The sequence below is a fragment of the Poecilia latipinna genome, unplaced genomic scaffold, assembly GCF_001443285.1.
Source record: "Poecilia latipinna isolate Pla-1442-1.1 unplaced genomic scaffold, P_latipinna-1.0 Scaffold79, whole genome shotgun sequence".
In the NCBI taxonomy this organism is placed as follows: Eukaryota; Metazoa; Chordata; class Actinopteri; order Cyprinodontiformes; family Poeciliidae; genus Poecilia; species Poecilia latipinna.
Window position 1 is genome coordinate 228,495 of NW_015112695.1, and position 23,650 is coordinate 252,144.

The window sequence follows — 23,650 nt, forward strand, 5'->3', positions numbered from 1 at the left end:
AAAAAAAAAAAAAAAAACCAAAAAAAAAAAAAAAAAAAAAAAAAAAAAAATACAGACTGATGACAGTTTGAAAAAGCAACGTTCAGAAGTTTTATTTACGAAACACTACAGAGATATAAATAAAAGTGGTTACAAATGGTCTTCAGTACCTTGCTTGGCGATAGCAAAATGCTGTCGAAATGTCTAATATAAAAAAAAAACCCAGAAAAATCTACACAATCCAATTAGAGGTATCACATATACACTATTTACATTGCTTCAGAAGAAAAAACACCACAAGTCCCACTTTACAGAGTTTGTTTCATAATGTCCAACAGAAGCCTTTGTCCTGAATTGCTAAAGAGAACAAAAATGATGAAGTCTTCATTATTCTGAAAAATTAGTGGAATTCATTAGACTACAAAGAAACAAACTGAGATCAGTGAAGCTTGGAAGAAACACGAATCTTCACCGTCTTATGACAAATCTCAACATGTACAGATTTTTCTGCAGCAAAATAGTTTTGCATCATCTTCAGAGTTCACACACAGTGCAGGTCAGTGTTGCAGGCATCCACACATCTTACGGAAAGACGCTTCAAAAGAAAGCCATGCAGTTCCGTCAAATTACAAAATCTTGGTCAAATGTCAAGAGAAAAAAATATAAATCCTAAATAAATAAAAACAAAAAAAGTTTACATGTAATAGAAAAAGCACTAAAACACTAGTAGGCACCATTTTGATAAATGATTTCGAAGCATTAAATAAGTTCACATAAGCTAAAAATTGACCAAAATAAAGGTCACTGGTTTTGTTTAAAAGAGGCATGATTTTAGTGGTTTCTGATTTTAATCTTAGTAGAGAGGAGTTAATATAATTTTTTTAATGTTCTCATGGTTAATGCTAAAATGGAAACTGATCTGGATCTAAAATTTAGTGGAGAAAAGCACACACACACGCACACACACTGTGTGACATCACCTCTGTTCCTAAATGAGTGCTCATAAAATGAGCAATAATAGGAATAAATAAATGACTGGTCACAGCTGGAAGGCTAGAGGCATATTTTCAATTTTTAAACACTGGGCATCAATGTACACATTTTTATGGCTATTTGAGTGCAGTAACTTTTTGTCTTTATTTAACCCAGAAAGTCTGTTGAAATGTGAACTTTTTTTTATCCCAGATTCCCCTCTACATTTAGCCTGAGTAAAGAAACTCAGACTAAGTTACCCCAACTCTAACCACCTTTCAACCAATTTCAGACATTAAGTGTCTTTCTGTGGGCACTGTTTCATCTCCCACTATTCTGAAACCCAAGAGACGGAAAGATATATAGTTGTTTTATGTCTACTCAATAAAAATTTACTCCCAGGGGCAGACTTAAAAAAAATAAAATAAAATCAAAAATTTTCTAATTTGACTCAGTTTCCAGTTGAAATTATAAATGTCTTGAGAAGTCTGTCAGAAATTGTTCCACAATCCTGAACTACTTTTCTTTTTCTCTCCATTTGTACACGTGGAGAGTACATTTGTACACGACTGTGCCAACAATCCTCACCTGCACTGTGATTTGACTGTCAAAAGAACTTTGTTTTGTTTTGCTGAGGTTGGGCAACTCCTCTTTAAGGCGTGGAACGGATTCATGTTCCCAAGACACTGAGCACCATCAGAGCCAGAAAAAAAGACAAAAATGCCTAATAAAGGTCTCTGTTCACAAGGACAGATCCCCCCCCTATGTTGCTACAACTAAGTGAACTTTAAAATTAAGAACTGCTCTGTGTTTTTAAATGGAGACAGTAACAAAAATAAGCAACCAAAAGTTAGGAATTTGAAATGCGTCTCTTCATTCTCACTGCAGTTCACTGGCACTCAAGAGTTATGTTTAAAAAAAAAAACAAAAAAAAAAAAAACAGGACAACCGGTCCAGCTCTCTCAGGTTATCCAGTTCTGACTTGGCTCGGTTTCAACACCGTTTCCCTCTTCCCCCCCATCCACAGAATTAGTGCAGTAGTTAAGAGGCGTCACAGAGAGCGAATGAGTGAGCTACGTGTCACAAAGGCACAAGTCCTAGGTGCCATCGTCCGTCATGCTGGTGCAGTCTGGAGAGGCTGCCGTTGGTGTGGCGGGCTCCTCTGAGCTCTGGACCGGTTCCTTGGGCCAGTACAGTTGACTCAGATTCTGATTGAGTTCGTCCAGTTCAGCCGGCAGAGGGATTCCCAGTTCCAGGTAAAGCGAGAGGGCGTCAAACCAGTCTTCCAGCTTCTGGAAGGATGGACTATGGGAGGATGAGGAGGAGAAAAGAAAAGATCAGTGAGGAGTTTTAGGTTAGAACCAGCCCGACGAGATTAAGAGAAAACACGAGGAAGCAATTTGGCAGCAGGGACAAGTCCGTGTGCAAGCAGGTCCATACGGCATGTGAAACTGTTTGTTTTTCTCTCTCTCTCCTCCGCTGCGGCCTCAAGGTGCAACGACACAAGACAAAACCCAGCAACAAAACACAAACCGGTTTTGTGAAATGCTTGAATTTTTTCTTTTTTTTTTTGTCTTGATATTTTTTTGTTACGCTAGAGCAAAGTCCTATTATATTACATTTTTTCAATACTGCAGCACATTTTTTAGTTCTGTTTTTAGCTTCAAAGGATGCTTTTAAATTCCTGAAGTCCCTATAAAACGCTCTTTGACGCAGGCTTCAAGGTTCATTAAGTAGACCTGACTTTAGCGTCAGGGGAGAAGAGGAAACTCCATGGCTCATTTTTGATGCTCCAGAATAATTTGCATTTACTGTTCCTTAAAATTTGGAAGTCGTTTCTTTTTGTCGTTTTGCTCTTAACTTTTACTAGAAGCGTGAAAACGGGTTTGATACGTTACATACTGCCTCACACAATGATTACACATTTTGACTTACTACTGTTATTTGAAGTTACAGAAAGCAGCATTTTAAACAAGTGTCTCTCTCTAAAACTAACCTATAAAGTCAAATCCTCTAAACAGTAAAAACTAATTTAAAAAAAACAAAAAAAAACTACAAAGAATCCATCGAAACTTTAGGTAGTTGATGTCTATGAAAACATTTTTTGCAACAGCTGTCAGCTACGTAGACCTGCCTGGTTGTTATGCTGTGGTGTGCATCTGTGGTGTTGCATTTTAATAATCTGGACCAACTGAGTTATCCAAGGCCGATCGGTTGTTATACTACAGTATTTTGGAACAAAGTTTGATATGTTTTGTGCCGTTTTCTTGAAAAGTAAGCTTAAGAGGAAGCTCTCACCGGTTGTCTGGTGTGAGGTCGCAGCAGGCCACAGCCAGGGGAAAGAAAGCTGGAGGACAGTCTTCAGGGAGAAACTTCTCCACAAACTTGCCAACATTCAGGCCAAAGTCCAGCGTCCTGGGGAGGCACTCGGGGTCTGCGTACACTTTTCCGATAATCTGAATCGAATTGCAAATGAAATCTTTTCATGGCAGCCGAGAAACGTCGAATGTCTTTGCCAAGTAGGTATTTAACAAACTGGAGAAGGAAATGTGAAATAACAGCAGCTTACCTCGCAAAGAACGATCCCAAAAGAGAAAATATCCACCTTTTCGTCATAGCGCTTACCTAAAATGACATCGAATAAAGAATAAAGTACATGCACTCTTTGATCCCACGACTGTCTTCTTCTCTCATAATTAAAATATTATTTAATTATTTTTTTTAGTTTTCCTTTGGGAATAAGTCACTAACCATTTAGCATTTCTGGAGCCATCCAGTAAGGGTTTCCAACAACGGTATACCGCTTCTTTCGGTCAAGGCGCCTCAACACCCTCTTCTTGGTTGAAGGTTTCTCCGGAGGAGGTTTGACTTTCTCCTCCACGATGAGTCGGGACAGACCGAAATCAGCAACCACTACAGTGTTGTCCTGTTGAAAGAGGAAACAAAATGTTCACTGGGTTTTTACTGGAAAGACTGATTGAAAAACAAAAAGCTGATCAGTGAATGTATCGACCAGAACGCTAAAAAAAAAATACAAGTAAATAAATAAAAAAAATAAAAAATCTGCAACTTTCAAGGAATGACAAACGGGATTGCACATAGCTAATTTCAAAGTAAAATATCTGGGGCGTTTTTAGAATTACTACATGATTGTAGTTTTCTTCTTCACTGTATTTTAACAATCAATGATGTATTGTTTTTCTATTTATACCGCTTTCTTCATAAAACTGCAACAAATGTCAACAAAGTTAAAGAGGACGGCCAGACGTCACCTACCAGTTTAACCAGGCAGTTGTGAGAGTTGAGGTCTCTGTGGATGATGCTCATTGAATGAAGGTAAGCCTAAGAGAAAAAAGGGAAACTGATTTCTTAGGAATCACATAATTTACACTGCCACATTCACAATTTAATAGAATTAGTAATCAAATCACTGATGTTTAATGGTCAATTTCACCCCAAGGCAAAACAAAGAAAACAACTCACCATGCCAGAGGCGATGCTCTTTGCAAAACTGACTCTTTGTTGCCAAGGAAACGTGTCCTGTGAGTCCAGAGTGAAAACAAACAAACAAACAACAAAAAAAGGACAAAAACAAATAAACTGTTAGAGGCATCATACATGAAGTAAATACAGAGCTTGCACTAATTTTTAAGCATACTTTGTCAAATGCATCTCAATGAAAAGTGTTCCTATATGCTTTTATGACAGAAATCTAATCTGTTGTAGACACAAATTTCCAGAATTATCAAACTTGTTTTAAAGTATAAATAGGACAGGTCACCACACATTTTTGGCTAATAATTTTAAGGTTGTCAGACTTTAAAAATGCAGCCTAGAAGAAAAGACAGACAAGAACGAGGGGTAGGCGGGTGAAAGAGTGAATGCATGGATGGATGGATTAAACTTTTAGGCAGCGGACTTGACAAATACTTTTCCACATTCTTTTTTATTTTCTATCCTTATCCAGACCTTGGAAAGACGTAAACCGAATTCTGCAGTTTTCCAGACTTTTCTGAACTTTGTTATCAGGAGCTCAAAAACAAACCATGCTCCTAATTCAAGCAAGAAAAAAAAAACAAAAACAAAACAACATAAACAACACATGACATGACAGAGGAGGGCAGCAGGGTGAGATAATTTTCCCCTCGAAAACCTTCTCATATCTAAGCCTCCCGATTTCCAAACCTGCCAATTAATGAGCCCAGATCTGTGTAGGAGGGTGAAGTTCACTTCAGGTCACCTGCACTCTGAGCTCCTGTACCAAGCATGAAGGTTGTATAAAAACAATTTTAACTCACCATGTCTCTGATGAAGTCCTTCAAAGTTCCTCCTTCGATGAACTCCGTGATCAGATTCAGCCTCTTGTCTTTGTACAGCACACCGATGAACTTCAGTACGTGTGGATGGTCGAGGCTCCTCATTACCTTGACCTGAAATTCAGACATGTGGTAGACGAGAAAAAAAAAACAAAACAAGTTCCTGATTAATATAAGCAAGTTACCTTTAATCAGTTCTGAGCAGAGGAAAGCTTAGCACGTGTGAAGAAAGGATTAAATGCGGGTCAAACTAATGAGTTGCCACCAGAGCAATGTGACAACCTGAAAATAATGAACAAACAGGCGATTGTTGGAGCAAGCGGCGTGGCTTTTAGTTGTGAATCTTAAAACAGACGTGTGTGTGTGTGTGTGAGAGAGAAATCACTGGCCTCCTGCTGCTCATTACCCACCTCCTGCAGAAAAGTTTTCTGCGTCTCCTCATCGCAACGGATCAGCTCCTTCATCACCATCACCTCCCCAGTGGCTTTGTGAGTCACCTGAGACGAAAGCAGGCATTATTTGAAGTTTAAAGAGCGCAAGAGATGAAATGCTGAATGGAAAAAAGAGACGGGAGCTGCAGGCTGACCTTGATGGCCTGTCCAAAAAAGCCCTTCCCTAGGACTTCTCCGTGGATGAGGTCACAGGGTCGGAAAATGCGATGAGAGCAGCTGCTGGAGGATCTCAGGGATTCAGAGCGACCGATGTCTCTCGCGATTATTGGCGCCTCTTTCAGGGAGTTCGGGGACTTGCAGATGCTGTTACTGCGCCTGAAAAAAAAAAAAGACAGATAAAGACAGTCAAATGGCATGTAGGCTCAGACCAAAAACAAGGAAGATGTAAGCATATTGGACTCTCTCTGCGTACTTCAAAGACCTCCTTTTCAGCATGCCATCGTCAACTTCGTCTGTCCTCTCCAGGACCGTGTCGGACGGCGAGGACAGACGCATGCGGGACGTGGCCGGGACGCCCAGCTGGTCCCTAGGCGAGCCCAGTCGGAGCTGATCCATACGCTGCCTCACCGGGTCGTACTCTATCAGTAGCTGCAGCGTGTGACTGGTGTGGTGGACCAGATCGTACACCTTAACGAGAAAAGGACATGTAAGATCGGGACAGCTTTTCCTCAAAGCAACGTGAACCAAAACTCCAGGATTTTTTTTGTTGTTTTTAATGCCGTTTTCATTTTTTTTTTCTTTTTATGCAACACGCGAGCAATCACCATTACTAAAAGTGAACATGTGTCATGTCACCCCACAGCGTTATATAAGATTCAAGTCTGACATGACAAAAACAGCCCACAAGTAGCAGCAGGGATGCACAAAATATTACAAATACATTGTCGTTCTCAGTCTAAGCAACATAAATGACACAAAAGATCGTTTGGAATGCAATCATTGGTGGAAAATGTACTCAAAGGAACATGAGGTCACACTCTGCATGCCAGTAATATTTCGAGCCGGTTAGTCGGAGTTGAACTGCAGTGGAGTAGAGAGTTGGAAGCACAGGTGATGTGGACTCATCATGCTTTCATCACGTCGTCACTGATGTCGCGTGACCCTCTAGTATTGTGGAGTAAAGGCCCCACAGAAACTAAGCAAAAGTTACTAGGAGCTCAAATAAAAAGGAAAATATAAACCGAACAAATTTACTCAAATTAAAATTAGGATGTTTCTAAGCTTTCCAGAAAACAATTAAAACAGAAGGTTTTAATTGATATGCATTTTAATAAAGTGGAAAATAAAAGACGTGTCAGATATTAGCGTCAGAATTTGATTCCCTTCAGTTTATTGTGCCACAGCAAAACTACAAAGTGCAACCTGTGGAAAAAATCTCCATATTGATGAGTGGTAAAAAAAAAAAAAAAGAAAAACAGGCTAGATCAGCAATATCCAAAACAAAACAAGAGCATATCTGAAGGGGGAGGTTTCGAGGATGAGCCTTTAAGTCATTTAAAAGTCTTCCTCTCCCAACTCAAGAATGTTGGAAGAATGTGAGAAATGCAAAAATCCACGTCAAGATGAGAACATGGCTTTGAAACATGCACTTGAGGCATGAAGCTAATGAGGAAACTTTGATTTGAAACATTTCGGTTTCTGCAACACCGTAGCAGGACTGGTGTTATTTAAAATAAAATAAAAGCTCACCTCTTTCTCCATCAGCGTCCCAACAGGCAGTCCATTGATCTCCAGGATCCTGTCTCCAACGTGGATAGCACTTCGCACCTCTGGACTGATAAGCATCCCTCTGACCCTGAAGCAAGAACACGCGAGCGACTTAAAATCAACATCAAGCTTCCCACCACTACCTCATTTGCCGTGACACGCTTCCACACACACACACACACACAGCAGCGGTTCACCAAACCTATAATCATGTCTCGCATAAAGGCATTACTCACGCAACAGCGACACAGGCGCACAGATCCGCCGCCAGCAGTTTCCCACTTACTCTTTGACTTGAACGCTGGCCGCGCCGTTCATGTCCCTCAGCACGGACACAGAGAATCCCCTCTTCCCGTTAGCCGCCGACGGCATCGAGATGAGCGTCACCGTGTGCGGCAGGGAGTACAATATCGAGTCGTGTGAGCGTTTCTCCAACATGGGGGTGAGGATTACCTGCTTGTAGCACTTTCCACTGCAAAAGCAGGAAAAGAAAATGGTTCCAATAATGCTCGAAATAATTAGGAGTATTAGCAAAAAGTGTGTAAAAAAAAAAAAAAAATCTAATTTCGGCGTGAGAAACATGACTGATGATTCATGCTAAATGAAGCATAATGCATGCAACCTGTAATGCAGGATTATTAAAGAAGTCTTTAACTTAACTGACAAAATATGTCGATATTTAATCAAATATGTATTGAAAAAACGATGCCAATGAGAATTAACAAATATATTACAGTATTAGGCATATTACATTTAATGTTATTTTATTATTATTATATATATATTGTTATATGTTATCAACTTTATCATGGCAGCGTCATGATTTTTTGCTTTTTTTTTTGTTTCAGCTCAACCCATCTAGGTCAAAGCGCAATGACACTAAAGGTCTGCATCTCCAGTTGTTGAGTGCCACTGACCTTTGAATGCATCCCTACAAACCACAATCAAATCAGTGTTTAATGGCCAAGCCTTTCTATGGAATAAACGAGTCACATATTTAAATACAACTGAACAACCTTTTTCAAATGGTGTTTAAATTATGACATGGAATATTAACTTCCAAATGATGCGTTCTTTAACTGGACTGTAGTAAATCCACTGTAGAGGAAGGAGACATATTGCAAAAGATGATGTAGCAATCTTATGTTTTTAATCACCAGCTTTCACTTTCACAGTCATTAGCCTAGATTTCGACTCTGCTTTCAACCCCTTAAAATCTCCCAGACCCACGTAAAACAGACTTACCAATAGAGTTTGGACCTCTCGACCAAGGCGTACGCGTCCCGGTCCTCGATGATCACCTTGCAGCTCAGACACACGAAACACTCGGGGTGGTACTTGTGTTCTCCAGCCACCTGCAACCAGAAGCAAACCAGCTGATGCCCCATGCAGGACAGAAGAGAAAACGATCCGTCGAGATCCTCTGCCGTGTGATTAATAAGTGTGCGACTCTGTGAACCCTCCCTCAGATTGAGCTGTGACACAGCGGCAACACCTGCTTCACTCTCAGCCTGTCTGGAATTTGCTCCAACGTCATCCAGGCAGGTCTGAGCTGTTTGTTTCACTGCTGCTTTCATGTCTCTCTCTCTTTCTCTCGCTCTGACACTTGCTGCACATGACTTACCAATTTCCCTTTCAGTAGTTTATGTCATGCTCTCTTAACATCTGTCTTCCCTCTTTCTCTCCCATGCAAGATGAGATAATGTTCCGGCGCATGAGCAAGCAGTGGGCTTAGTAAATACAGAGCCTTGTAAAACTATTTGCTCCATTTGAATCGCAAAGATATGAGAAAATCCTGCAATGGAGATATTTTTAGTAAATACTGTGATGCAGAAATTAGCTGCAATAAATTCAGATTTTTCTTAGTCTCTTTCTCCTCTGTTCTTCCAATGCTCCCAGTGACCTTTGACCTCTTCCCACTTCTGTGATTTGGGCATTTACTGCAGCTGAATAGAATAGTGTGAGCTAGTAACACATAGAAAACCATTATTGCACTAGAAACATTAATTTTATGTTCATGTTGTGCAATAACGATATATTGTTAATCCCTACATGTTACAACAAAATGAAAAAAAAAAAAAGATTTTATAGGGATTTTATGTAAAAGGACAAGAGGAGCACAGAAAAAAGCACATTAATGTGAAGTTAAAAACATTGTGGTTTTTAATATTTTTTGGAAATAAAACTACATAAAATGTGTAGTTTTATGTAGTTTACTTGTTTACTTGTATTCAGCCCCTCTGATTCAATACTTTTTAGAAGCAGCTTTCAAGTGACCTCTAAAGGAAATTGGTTGTCTTCCAATTTCTAAAGGAGAATTTTCGTTGTTGGACGAAAAGAAGCGACATTTTTTAGATTGAACACTACAGGTTCTTTATTGTGGAAAAAAATAGGAAAACTGCATCCGTTTTCTCCTGCTTTACAATTCTGTTTTGGATTTAGTTATCCGGATTTATTATATAAAAATCTAAATAAAATATAGGGAAGTTGGTGGTTGTGAAGTGAATAAATGTGCAAAAGATTAAGTGATATTAAAACATTTGCAACAATTACTAATTTCAGATTAATCTATGCATCATGAAGTCATAGATACAATCGACATATTTGCAGACAAAATAAGTTTTCCACACAGTGTAATGAATATTAAAGCTTTTTCAGAACATTCCTAAGTTTTCCCATCTTCATGTGTGCTGCTTTGTGCTGGATGGGCATGCTCAAAAACAAAAATCTAAATCATTCCTTTTTTGCTCGACTATTCACATCTACCTGAAACTTGAGCACAGACAAGTTTGTGGTATTTTTCCAACATGTTCTGTAGTCGTGAGTCATTTCGTCTGTGCTGGAAAAGGATTCCCAGCTGCCTGAAGGTGATGTCGACAAAAACGATTGTGACATCTCCTGAGCTCGTCTGTAACTCCTCACCTTTGAGCACAAAAACAAAACCACCCCCCCTCGGTTACGCCCTGCCCCGGGCCTAAACAGTGAGACGCAAGACAACAGACGAATGTAGCAACAGAGCAGAACTTCATAAACTGATCCCGAAAACTGCTTAAGAAGGGAAAAAAAAAATAAAAAATCCAATTTCATCAATAAACAAACAAACTAGAACAAGAGCAGTTGTGTTCTGGGCTGGGATGCCGAACATGCAGCAGCAGCAGAAGCAGCTTTGTACGAGCCTCCTCTGCTCCTGGACCACAATGCTTTTCTGTCTGGCCGATCGGCCGCGGTGCCAGTTCAGTCCTGCCAAAAAACGCTCGGTGAAGCTGATGAAGCCGTACGCCAACGGCACAATGTAAAAAAAAAAAAAAAAAAAAAAAAGAAAAAACACTCTGCCTGTTGCTTGGTGGCAGAAAGAAAACGTCAGTCTGACCGCATGTTAGCTGGGTGACCTTGTTTGTGTCCAGCAGCAGAAGCTTCCAGCTGAAGGACGTTACTGCTTACTTATTTATTGACTCTTGTCTGGTTTGAAGCGAGCACCGTTTACTCTGTCAAATTCTGATATTGGATCTCTAAAAAGCCATCTATGCACGTCATCATAACTGTGGGTAATATTAACAGAGCTTCTCGCCACACTGGACTCCAACATGCTCCAAAACCGCCGCATGTTCTGGTGCTTTCCCACTCGATTCTGCATGTGGGGAAGTGAACCGTGGAGAACTTCTGTACAGAGAAGGAGCAGAGAGGGGCCTCCAGGGGGGGAAAACTAATTCACAAGTCTATGCAGAGCCCCCTTCTGCACGATTCAGCAGCGGGCCAAAAACAAGTATCGTTCACAGCTGAAAAACAAAAGCTTCTCACTAATAAGGTCTACCAGAAAAATAAAACTGGAGCGCGACACAGGCTGTGTGAAATTTGTTTTCATAGATGTCCATAGATTGAGGGCAAAACAAATTGGCTGCTTGTGTTTTATTATGCACACACTCAGCGTTGCAGTTAATTTCTGATCCAAATTAGATCAACACTACTTTAAAACCTTTCAAGTGCTTATCGTTTAAATTACAGTTTGTAAATCTTTGATGCCTTTTTTTTTCTGTTTGCAAAAGTTAGAGAGTTTAACTACACACAGGTCCAACCTAAAGCTCTCTTAAAAGATTTTTATTTTTTTTAAAAAGCATCAAATTGAGCCTTAAAAAGAATAATCAGCATTTATTGATGGTTTCACTTGCCATGTAAATCTAAAACTATTTCCCTAAAAAAAATCTATTTTATTTTTAACACTGAGTGTATCTTTTCTTATTAAATATTTATTTATTTGCCAATATAGAAAAGAACATTACTAAAATGAATTAATCTGTTTTTGCAGTAATCTCACTGCGCCAACACACTGAAAATGGGTCGTTATCGAGTCTTATCAAGCCTCTCAGCAGGTTAATGATCCAAAACATTTGATTAGATCAACATAGAAACTCAACAGAGACAAAAGCATGTCCGCTTCAATCCCAAAACACAAATACAATAGAAACCTGATGAGTGAGCTGAAGAAACAGAGTGAGGTTTGAACTACTCTATATAGTCTAGAGTAGTTCAAATGCCATCTGTAATCATTTTCCTTTTACCATCTGTTATTAGTATTTACACCAGAACGATATTTAGGCTATTTTTTAACCAGCATGAAAAAAAGAGAAAAGCTAAAACTGAATCAAGAGCAGAGTTTGGCTCGAGTCTCCACATCTCTCAGTCCTTCCTGCCCTGGAGTGCTCCCAAACTGCTTCAGATTTACATTTACCAACATACTCACTCGAATAATTAGACCACATTCACAAAAAATAAAGAGCTGGCCTCTCGTCAGCAGTTCAAGCAAAAGGGGGGGAAAAAATCCCACAAATAAGAAAAGTGGACTGACATCTGTGAGATTCCTGCATAAAATAACATAATTAAATCAGAACTATTGGCTTTAGATTTAAATTTCAGATTAGGTCACCATGCCAAGAAACCAATAAAAACTCCTGGGTTTGTAAGACATTGGTAGTTATACAAAAATATATACTTTTAGTCCCTTTTAGGAGGTTAAATAATAAAAAAAAAAAACCCTCCAGCACTTACACCTCGATTCTGTTGTGACTGTTAGATGCTCTCATTGTTAAATTCATAAAGAGCTTTTCAACTCCCCCCCCCAAAAAATAAAAATAAAACTGCTTACAAACTTCAAGATGAATAGACAGTTTCTGCAAAAACACCGTCTCAAGACAGTTTGTGATAACAGGCTGGCATCTCTTGTAAAGAGATACCAGTAAAAAAATGTAAAAATAATAATAACGGACTTACCATGGCAGGTCCTGTCATGAGCAGCGAACAGCCGTGACAGAGCTCCCCAAACTTCTCCCAGTAGTGTTTCTGACAGTACAGCTTGCCATCCTTCTCATAGTACCAGTTAGTGAGGTTGTCAGAGCAGACAGAGCATCTGGAAAGACAAAGACAGTCAGACAGCTGCAGAAATCAAAGCAGGACAAGAGATGCAGGATCTTCTACACCGTACAACTGTACAGTCTGTTTTTTTTTCCCCCTCTGGGAAGCTAAAAGCAAAAAAAATCTTTAAAAATGTATCTGTCTTTCGTTAGATTGGCAATCCACTGCGATCAAACATGTCTAGAACAGGGTTTCTACACATGTTCACAATGAAAGTCTATGTTTTAAACCAGCAGCGCGCTAATTGACTTTTAGCAAATTTCACAAGTATAAAAACAAAAGTTTACAAAAACTTCAATGTAGAGGTTGCTATTTAAATCAGGGTTTAAATAGAAAACCCAAGATTGTGGATGGATGATGGGATACTTATTCAACCCGAACCACTAAAATACTTGGTTTCAGATCGCCAAGGATCCCATCACAAATTATCCACAAGTCATTCTTGTGGATAAGTTCAAATCTAGCCTCAAGTCTTTGTTTTTGGGACCAAAGTCCCTCTTTTTCTTGATATATGCAAAACACAGCCTTTTTTTTATCAATAAAAACACTTTTAATTAATCACACACTCTCACAGAAATGTTTCAAATTTTAACAGGGATCCTCAAATTTGATTGGCTTTCATTGATTGAGCTTATAATTAGAGCAAAGAGACCCTGTCACAGAAGAACCATTTACAGAATGGTTGCACTTTAAATAATTGCAAAACAGATATAATAGCACTTTTTGCAGCCTGTTGCTCAAGTGTTGTTCATAATGTACAGGACAGAACGGAGCTGGTACATATACACTCAGACTGTTCCCGAGAATAAGAACATGCATCTACGCCTTTTTGCTCGAAAAGGCTTAGATACATTTTGTCTCTGGGATGTGTAGGAACTTGCATGGCTGCTGTTATTTTAGCTTTGCGGAGTCGTTCCACCCATGAAGCTGATTAAAATTAATCCTTTGTCCACTAAAGGTGTAGAATGATTCTAGAACCTTGAAAAGATTAAACTTTTCATAAAATAAGAAGCGAGACAGAAAACCCCAAAAGCACTAGGTAGGCAAAAAAAAAAACATTTATCCACAAGGACAAAGTCTGCAGATCACCCTGCTGTTTATTGTTTTTTTTTTTGCTTACAGCTGTACATCGCTGTTCTTTTCCTTATCTTGGTCAATGTAAACACTGAAAAACCATCTGTTAACCTTTAGGCCAAGACATGCAAAGTAAACCATTAAAATACTTCTGGCACAAGTTTGGACTATATTCTCTTGGGTAAGATCCTCTTTTGTCAAATCCCTTCGCAATTAAGGAGAAACATTTCCCAACCCAATAAGATCAACACATACCGATCCAAATGTTTACTTGGATTTCTGCTGACTGCTTCAGCTGCTGATTAGTCTGTCACCTGAGGTGAAGCTTGGCACAGTAAAAGGAACTTTAATGACAACAACCTAGTGACAAAATGTTCAGAGGAAGGAATGCAGAAGATGCTCCAAACTAGGAAGTGTTTACAGTCTAAAAGCATTTCCTCAATCAAGCAGCACCGATTATGTAAATCATGGAGGAAACTGCCTCGCTGGAGTTTTGCGTTATTGAAAAGTCTGCTGTGAGGTTTCCATTGTTGTTGCCTTCATTTAAGTTTTGCTTTTATTCTTCAACCTTGACCCTCCCACTGTGGTTTCTATGAAATCCTGCCACATTATGCTGAAAGAAGTCTAAGATTTAGGTCACAGCTTGCAGGCAAACAAATAGCATCGTATGCCATAAACTCCCAATGGTGAAATGAAACAAAAAGACCAAAAAGAGCAACTAGTATTTAGTACACGTCAAGGCCTTCGGGACGGTTTGCAAATATAAACTGTAGTGACCTTCTGATTGACAACTTTCTTTAATTTAGGTGGGCATATAGTCAATGTGCAGAATAATTAAAAATTTTCTTAAGAGTGAAAGGAATCCTAATTGATCCCTCATACAAGTCAGCATAGGTTATCAGCATTTTCACATTGTTTTTTGAGTTTTCAGCAGCCTACATGTGACAGCCGCACATCACGTTGCTTTCTGTACTGTAGGTATGGTTGATTCCAGATTATTGACTTTGGCACCACATCCAGATATTTCAGAGTTATCTGGCTTTACTTTAGAAGGAGCTGTCCTGCAGACGGAGGAACACATGGTTTTGTTTCGACTGCAGAGAGAAATGCAGGGAACTGGGAAAACAAAAAAACATTGGCTCTCTGGCAGACAGAACAGCAAAGCGTCAACATGCAGAGACACAAGTGTTACTGCTTCCAGAAAAAATGTGAAGAAAAAACGTTGAAGATAAACCAGAGGTCAGCAAAATGACTACGGCTTCAGACAACTCGCTGTGATTTGATGAGTCAAAAACGGAGAACAAAGTTTGCTGAGGTGAAGGCTGCGTGAGTAATAATGGCTGCGGTTGCAGCTGTTTTAAAGGCCAAGCATCTGATGTAAGTGAAAAGGGGCCAAAAATTGTTTAATTTTAGTACCAGTAAATGCAATGACTTGGACAGAACAGCTGGCATCAAATAAAAACGTTTGTAAAACTTTGAAAGTTCACATGTGTGCAGCCCAAATAAAGAAAAGCTATACATTTTTCTGAAGCATTTCTCCAGTACTTTTAGTTCTCAGTGGAAGATGGAAAAGTAGTTTAACTTTAGATTTTACAACTCGCAAACTTTCCAATGGATAGTTTTAATAGATGCTAATAAAGAATAAAGTACAATGACCAGGTATACTCTCTCATTCTTACTTAGGTGTAGAGCTGCAACGACTCCTTGAATGATTTGATTATTAAAACTCCGAGCTTCATTACCATTTAATACGCCATGTTCCGGCCGGGTGATTATTTGCGTCACGCAACATTTTCACTTCTGTGTATGAGTTGCTAAGTGCTAGCAACATAACATATCCAACTTTCAAGTTCAGTCTGGAGAATCAGGGGGGAATCCATTGATTGATAATGTCTGGCTTTTATTGTTTTTTTCAATAGGCATCCTTAAAATGACTGGTGCGATGCCTTTCTCCTCCTTTCTTAGTGTGTGCATGCAGGTACAGTGGAGACTCACAGCAGGCTGCTGTAGCTGATTCTTAGCATAAATGTAGCTTTATGGACAAACAAGGAAAAGCATTTCCTACCGTCCTGGTCGCATCAAATGGATGGCAGAGCGCATTGTGGCGGTATATATGTTTATGTGTGTAACAAAGCCGCCAAATCTGGTCACACACACACATGGTCACAAAAGTTACAAATGGCTGGGAAAAGTGAGTTAATCTATTAAATTGACTGAGGATCAATACTTAAACTAAAAGCTTGAGTATAGACATTTTTTTTTAATAAGTGTCTCTGTGAGTCTGCTGCTTTATTATTAAGCTGAACATAATTTAGCATAATTTTGTCCAGGTTAGCTTAAAAAGTGAACTATTGTTGTGATTTAAATTTTTAAACTACAGAAAAGTAATTGTTAGGGATGCACACATATGTAAATTTGAGCTGATGTTGATATCCGATATTTATACTGTTAGGGCAGTATTTACCAATATTTAATTTTATCCATTTTTTTTTATTTGATTACTCAATTAATTGCCAGAGTAATGGGTAGAATGCTCAAAATCTAAAAACAAATATTTACAACATCCCTACTTAGATCTAATAATTAACTATTAAAAAAAGTAAAATTAATTTATTACATAGATGCATTATATTCATAGTAAGATATTTCAAGTATTTCATTTTGCTAATGCTGATCAATTTAGCATACGGCTAATTGAAATCCAGAATTCAGTTTCTCAGAAAACCTAGAATATTACGCAATATCAATTAAAGTGAACATAAGTAACAGAAATATAAAGCTGCGACCTGGAAAGTTTTGTTACTTTTATTCATCTGATGTCCTAATTTTCTATTTAGCATAATTTTGGGTTTTCATATAAACACATTTTAATTCTGCGGTATTTCAACATTTTTAAATGACTCTTCCTTGGTGACGACAGGATACAAAGCCTCCCACAGCATGATTCTCCCTCTCCCTTGTGTGTTAATAGACGTACCAAGAATATGAGTTCATAAGGCGAGCTCTTATCCTACAAACAGCATTATTTTCCATTGAACCTTATCTCAAGCTGTTGGTGGGAAATTGTGACTGTTTCGTGGTTTTCTGGAAACCTGAGTAAGAATTTCTATTGTTTAGAAAGCCTGCCTCGTGATGGGCTAATGAACATCCTGCCTCATACCTCAGTAAGGGTCCTTCTAAAGTCCAATGATTCAAATTATCCAGTCGAACTTAAAAACAGCAGCTTCAGCAGCAATCCAGGTTTTAGGCCCCATCATGTGTCTGAAGGAGCTTCTTTGAAAGCTCACATTTCTAAACGTCCTTAATTTGAACATCAGACTTGAAGTATCTTTTAATAACATTCACATCCTTTTTCTATCTTGTGAGTGATTAGTTTGCATGTTCAATGCAGACATGAAAAGAACCATTGTTTATGGATGAAGATTGAACCACATTGTGTGAGGAAGGAAAAAAGACATTCCAGTGGGTCCAAACGGTTAGCTTTGAATATCCCGCTGTAGTGAACTTGTGCTGGATACGATTCTTTGACATGAGACTTTAGACGGTTACGATTTTTATAAATAGGCTAAAAAAGTCTCTTTACATGATCATCTATCCTTAGTGGTTTATCATCACCCTAAAACGGTCCTGTTAAAACAAATGCATTTAGGACAGCGTCGCAGGTCAGCCTGGATTGGAGTTACCAGGTGATACTTAAATTGTTAGACGGGACAAAAGGTAAATTAAAATGAGGAAAATATGATGTCAAGTGTCAACAGAAAAAAGGAGAAATCACTTCCCCATAAAACAAACACTGTGTAATTATGTCCACATAATGCCTGAATGAGATGATGCAAGTGTCATAAAAACACCTGAATCCTTCATCCACACACTGCTGAATGGATGGCAGAGAACATTAATTCAGGTGGCTCTAAGGCAAACAATGGCATTGACATTGCTGCACAAACACTACAAAGCAAACATTACTCATTTCCTAAAACCCACATTCCTGCTTGTATTTAGAGGGAGAGACGTGACCAATGGAGCTTAAAACATCTGCAAATGTCCTACACTATAACGTCATTTCAGGGCATCGTTCATCCCCAAAAGACTTCGTTAGCCTCAGATGAAGATCGATCTGTCACCAGTGATTTTAATTGGCATGCATGAAAGAAAAATGTCAGCTTGTTCTAGCTGTAAGAAACATATTTGGTTTATACCGCAGCAAAGTCACAAGGATTCCAATAAGTCCAACACATGCAACAGGCAAAATGCGGATCATTCATTTCTTGACTTTCCAGAGATATTGTGTTCATCAGCAATCCCATTCAACCTCTACACGCTTACCTGCAGAAGGAAGATTAGGATATAAACACTTTTCTTTTTGTAATACAGTGGTGGAAAATGTCTCTGCATGTTAACAGAAGCTTCCATCTTTGAAATTGTATACAGCAGAAGAAAGAAATGAAGGTGAATTAAGAAGGCCAAGCAGCTCCACCCTGTACTGTGGCAAGCTTCGATAAGATCTCCAGCACTGCACACAAAGTGAGGAACAAAAGCTAAGTGGGTTGCTTTGTTAAAGAAAAAAGAAAAAGAAAAAAAAAGAAAAAAAAAAAGGACTTTGGTGGTGTCTGAAACAGCAATTCACAGATCTGAATCGCTGTCTAGGAATGTGCAGCACAGGCTAATGTAGTGTTACCTATGGGACTCAGTAACACCACCAGGTTTACTGGAACAGGAGTGACGTTCGCTCACAAGAATGTTACACAAGGTGGAGGTGCGAATAGGGCAAAGTGGCAGGCAACATGTGTACAATGGAAAAAAGAAAACACGCTGCATATTCTTTCAGCAAGGACACGTTTTATTTTGCTTTCTTAAGACGCATTGTCTGGCAAAGAATGCCACCAGAGATAAGGGTGTCAGTTTACGAAGGTGCCGAGTTACAAACACACATGCAAAGCATGTCAGCTCTGCAACTTTTTTTATTTTTAGAAATGCAGCTTAAAGACAGAGTGGGGGGGGGGGAATCTAGGTATTAAGTACAAATAAAAGAGGCGAGTTGCAATGTAACGGTGTCAGGTCATTTGAATGAGATAAGAGGTTTAATTTGTTACTGCAGAGTCGGTATCTTTAAAGGGCGTAAAACCGGGTTATGTGAGGACACTAAAACTCAACTTAAGTAAAACTCCTGTCTTAAGTTTTTGAATGTAACAATTTTAATTATTTCAATAAAGTGACAAACATTATTTGTATATAAAAGTAGAGTAATTTCAGTAACAAGATGCTGTTTTTTTAGCCCTAAAATAAAAATGTGGTGAAGAATTTACTGCATGCATAAAGTACAAAAAGATATCTCAAAATTTTTATCTGCTGTTGAAATTGGTTAATTTGGTGTTTAACACAATTTTAGCTTTTATATTTTTTTGTGCAGAAATTTTTATTATTTGGATTTATTTTCTTTTAAGCTTGATGGACTTGTGGTATCATGAAACTGCAGAGAAAAAGGAAAAGTATTTTTCAAGGAAAACCAGAAAAACCGGTGGGTCAGTTTATTTAAAATAAAAAAACATGCTTTCTAGGGATGGGGAATATTATATTATTGCTTGTTAGGTAAAATATATATATATATATATATATATACACACACATACACATTGTGAAAGGTTAGTGATTAGTGATAAGTTAGATTAAAGTCATTCTAAAGATTGCAGATATTTTTGCGGGGTTCCAATCTGACTTAAATATCTGAATTAAACATCTTCTCACAAAGTTGTTTTCCACACCAGACTACTTTTAAACATTTAGTGTTATTTTTAGTCATGTTATCTTGAAAGTTAATATTTAATGAGTTTTTTGTATTTTAACAGAAATACATGCAGTGAAGGCTCATTAGTATGTGAAGAAGGGAGAAGATATTTCTAGCTAAAGCTAAACTGAAAGCTGTGTCACCAACTAATCCATTAGAATTGAAAATAAACAGCAAACTTGGATCAAAACAAGTTTATCAAAATATCACAGTGAAATGTTGCTGAAATTACACACACAAAAAAAAACAATTAAGCAGGGAATACATGGGACTGAGCATTTGTGCTAGAGACTGAGGTTACTGTTGCTTCATAATGACTAGAACCACATCAAAATCATCCGGTTATGTCAATCTTTTATAGAGTTTTTCTCTTTTTTAATGTGCACTGTCCTCTCTTTTAATAATGGTAAGAAAAAAATCCTTAAAGGTTAATCTTACAACTGAAAACGTTTGAAGTGGAAAAAGGGTTGAAATATTGGTGTACACAAGTTACACAACACAAAATAATTATATTTTCACTGCAGCACCGAAACAGCACATTCACCTGTAAAAATGTATTCCCTTTTAACGTCTCAAACATGCAAGAGGACTCTGGTTTGCATTAGTGTAGTTTTCTTAAATTAGTCAAACAAATGTTTTTTTTTTTTTTGCTTTTCAAATGCAAATTCAAAACAACAAAGCATATCATCATCAGGAGGAAACATATGAACATCAATTGTTAACTAAAGGGAGAAACCCTTTAGTTATATCAGGTAGGCATGTGAGGTATTCACCTGTGCGTGTAGGTTCACTGCCCCAAACACACACACCCTGAGCTTTGAGCAGCATCACCACTCAGGCAATCATTAAGCCTCAGTACACAAGGACAAAGTCCTCCAGAAGAGCAGGACCATCACCAGCCCTGCTCTGTGACACCGACAGGAATGTCTGGGGGTTGTGCACAAATACAAGCGGGTTCGGGGATCATCTACGTTATAAAAGGTTTAAAAGCTTTTCTACTTTTTTTTTTTTTTTTTGCTGAGACTAAACCCGAGCTCAAGGTTGCATGGGCGTGTCCCAAAAAAAATAAAATAAAAAAAAATCCCTAACCTGGGATCACTTACTGAAAGCAGGCGTTGTGCCAGGTATCCTGAAGGACCTTCATCTGGAATGAGTCTTGAATTTTTCCTCCACAGCCCGCACAATAACAGTTACCTGCAAAAAAAGCAAGTGTTCAGTCAATGCTTGAGAAGTGAGAGAGAAAAACTGTCTAAAATTAGTAACAATAGAAGCCGAGTTCAATTCAATCAACCCCTGTCCACGCCACCGAAGCCTAAAAATAAAATAAATAAATAAAAAAAAAACGTAGAAAAGAGTATGAATTAAAAAGTGGCTCCTATTTGTAAAGCGCTACAAACGGTTAGCTCCAGTAATACAAAAACAGCCTCGCCTCATTATAGAATAACAACCTGAAAGCACTCCTTACTTTCTGGTTCCTCCATCGACTCTACCGAGAGCGTCGTCGAGATTTGTGCTCCTTCTACAAGCTTCTCATTCTGCAGCAGCGGAGCTGTCATGAGTCGCCTCTCGTTTACATCCCAGACCTCCACTCAGCTCTGAATACATCAGCAGGAAAATCACTAATTCCCCCCCTTTAAAGCTGCGCACAAATACAAAGACCAAATTCCTGGTGGACGGAGCTGCTTTTCTCGCTTGCTGGCAGGACAAGTGACGTAATGCGGTCGCCACATTCCTGTACGGAGAGCGGAAAGGCTCAGCTGCAGCACCTGGAGGCAGAAAAGGGCTCAAAACTGGAGACAAAATGTGAAAACGAGGGTCATCGACGCCATCTAAAGGCCATGTGACAGTAATGCCACACACTGAAGATATACAAGCAAACACCCACATGAAATATACCGAGTATTATGAATAATAGTTTTTTTCTTAGGGAGTAAATGTAGGGTAGAGTTCGACATTATTTGTCACAGTCTTTGAGTGTCTGCGTCTTGGGTTTTTGATTATGTTTGATCATTTCCTTGTGGAAAATGTGTCTTCTTTAATGTGTGAATGACTGAATGTGGTGTGAAGCGCTTTGGGGTCATCTGGACTTGATAAAACACTGGACAAGTACAGGCCATTTCCATATGTCTTGCCATATTCAAATCATTTCAGTTTGTTTATTTTTGTTGTTTGGGTGTTGCCATATTAGTTAATACATTTGGGTTTAGTTTATTAGTTTATTCTTGAGCTCTGTAAATGTATTTTTCTTAGATGAAGTGGTTTTTTCTTCTTTTGGTTAAAAGAGCCTCTGTTTTAATTAGTCTCTCCCTCGGTTTCCTTGCTGTTTACCCTTCCACTAGTATGCTACATTTCCACTGATTAGTTCAGAGGTTCCCAAACTGTGGGGCGCGCCCCCTAGGGGGGCGCCGTGTCATTGCAGGGGGGCGCGGGAAGCCGTCTGGATGAAAAAAAAAAAAACATGAACACTGTGCTGGGTTTTTACCTTAGAATGGCCAACTCTCTGTTATTCCTATGTTAATTTGATACAGTAGAGGCTTCCACACTTCCCATATGTGTGTCCTCTGTCACTTTTATCAGCAGAATATGTTTGGAAACCACTGGGGAGGCGCAGAAGAAAAAGTTTGGGAACCACTGGATTAGTTTATCTGGTCACTCTACCTCCCTGACTCTGTATTTAAATTCCTGATTTTTCACTGTTAGTTGCCGAATCATGATTTTTGTTCTTTTGCTGTCATTTTGCCCATGCATCAAATCCTATTCATGTTCTATATGTATTTTTTTTGTTTTTGTTAAAACACTTCAAAGTGCATCATTCAAGCAGCTATCTGCACCTTGTCTCTGACAACCATGACTTTATCAGCAGTACTATCGTCATCAGCTTTTAAGAAGCACGTGTAGACTATCTTTGGATTCTACTGTGTCATCTCACATATTATCTTAACTAGGTATTCAAAAGTGACAGAAGGTCTGAGTGTATGGGCAAAAATAGTTTTTGAATAAGGATAAGTCCTTATTCAAACTGTTAAGGGCGAAATTAAAAAACAGCGTCACCCTATGTGAAATGTTGAAGAACCACAGTTTTAAATTTCAATTTCTATAGCCACATTCAGGATGAAAATTCACTTTAAATAAAACCTTGTGGAAAAATTGAAGTCGGCTATATTATCAACACTAAATCATTCCCTTTCAAACGAAAACTCCTAATTTAACTGCTTTAGTCAGTACAGACAAAAATGTTGAACTATAGTTGTCAAAATCTGTGAAGCAAATGTTATTAATTTCCTTATGATTCTTTACTGAAAATGTCTCCAAACTGAACAGTTCTGAGGTGAATCTGAGTTTTTCTCTGATGATATTGTTTACAGTTTGGCACAGTTTTACCCACAAACTACAAATAAGTTTGTAGTTTGCGTGCACAACGCTATACATAAATTAGAACTGCAAAGAGCAGTAAAAATGTGACGCACATGTATTTATTGTCTTGTACTCGTTCATCTCACATTAATGTATAACTTCACTGTACTTTTCACCTGGTTGTGAAATAGTGTACAAGGCTGTCTGTGTAAATTCTGGGATGATCAATTCAGTCTGTGTATATGGGCATTAAGTGAAAGAGGGCCCTCTAAGTCAGTTTAATGACAAAGGAGTTGTTATTATATAGTATTAAAATGGTGGCATTTTCGTCAAAATACGTGAAAATCTCTATTTTAGTTTCTTAAAATCGCCTCCACAGTCACATAATCTGAAGGTTATAGAACCTATGTAACACCTGGTTGGGTCATGTAACACTGTAGAGCAGGCAGAGGCTTTTATTTTGAAAAGGGCGTGCCTTGCGCACCTCTCGTTGCAAACAGATTCGCTGATCGGTGAAGTCGGTTAGGTTAAGGCCGCCTGCGGTCGTTACATACAGTGGGCTGAGTGAATGGGGAAACATACTGTTGAGAAAAATTATTATTTTT

At 38.5% G+C, this 23,650-nt stretch overlaps 1 protein-coding gene across 1 annotated transcript; it reads right to left on the minus strand.

The window, feature by feature from the left end:
• Window positions 1-66: 66 nt before the first annotated feature.
• Window positions 67-21,552, minus strand: limk2 (LIM domain kinase 2). The gene is made up of 16 exons (XM_015018571.1): window positions 21,157-21,552; window positions 20,795-20,885; window positions 12,692-12,827; window positions 8,672-8,781; window positions 7,713-7,898; window positions 7,409-7,514; window positions 6,132-6,346; window positions 5,854-6,034; window positions 5,678-5,764; window positions 5,250-5,381; window positions 4,435-4,491; window positions 4,228-4,293; window positions 3,703-3,877; window positions 3,521-3,576; window positions 3,250-3,407; window positions 67-2,256 (listed from the first exon to the last, which is right to left on the minus strand). The coding sequence occupies exons 1-16, from the start codon at window positions 21,245-21,247 to the stop codon at window positions 2,049-2,051; spliced, it is 2,055 nt and encodes a 684-aa protein (XP_014874057.1). The 5' UTR covers window positions 21,248-21,552; the 3' UTR covers window positions 67-2,048.
• Window positions 21,553-23,650: the final 2,098 nt, after the last annotated feature.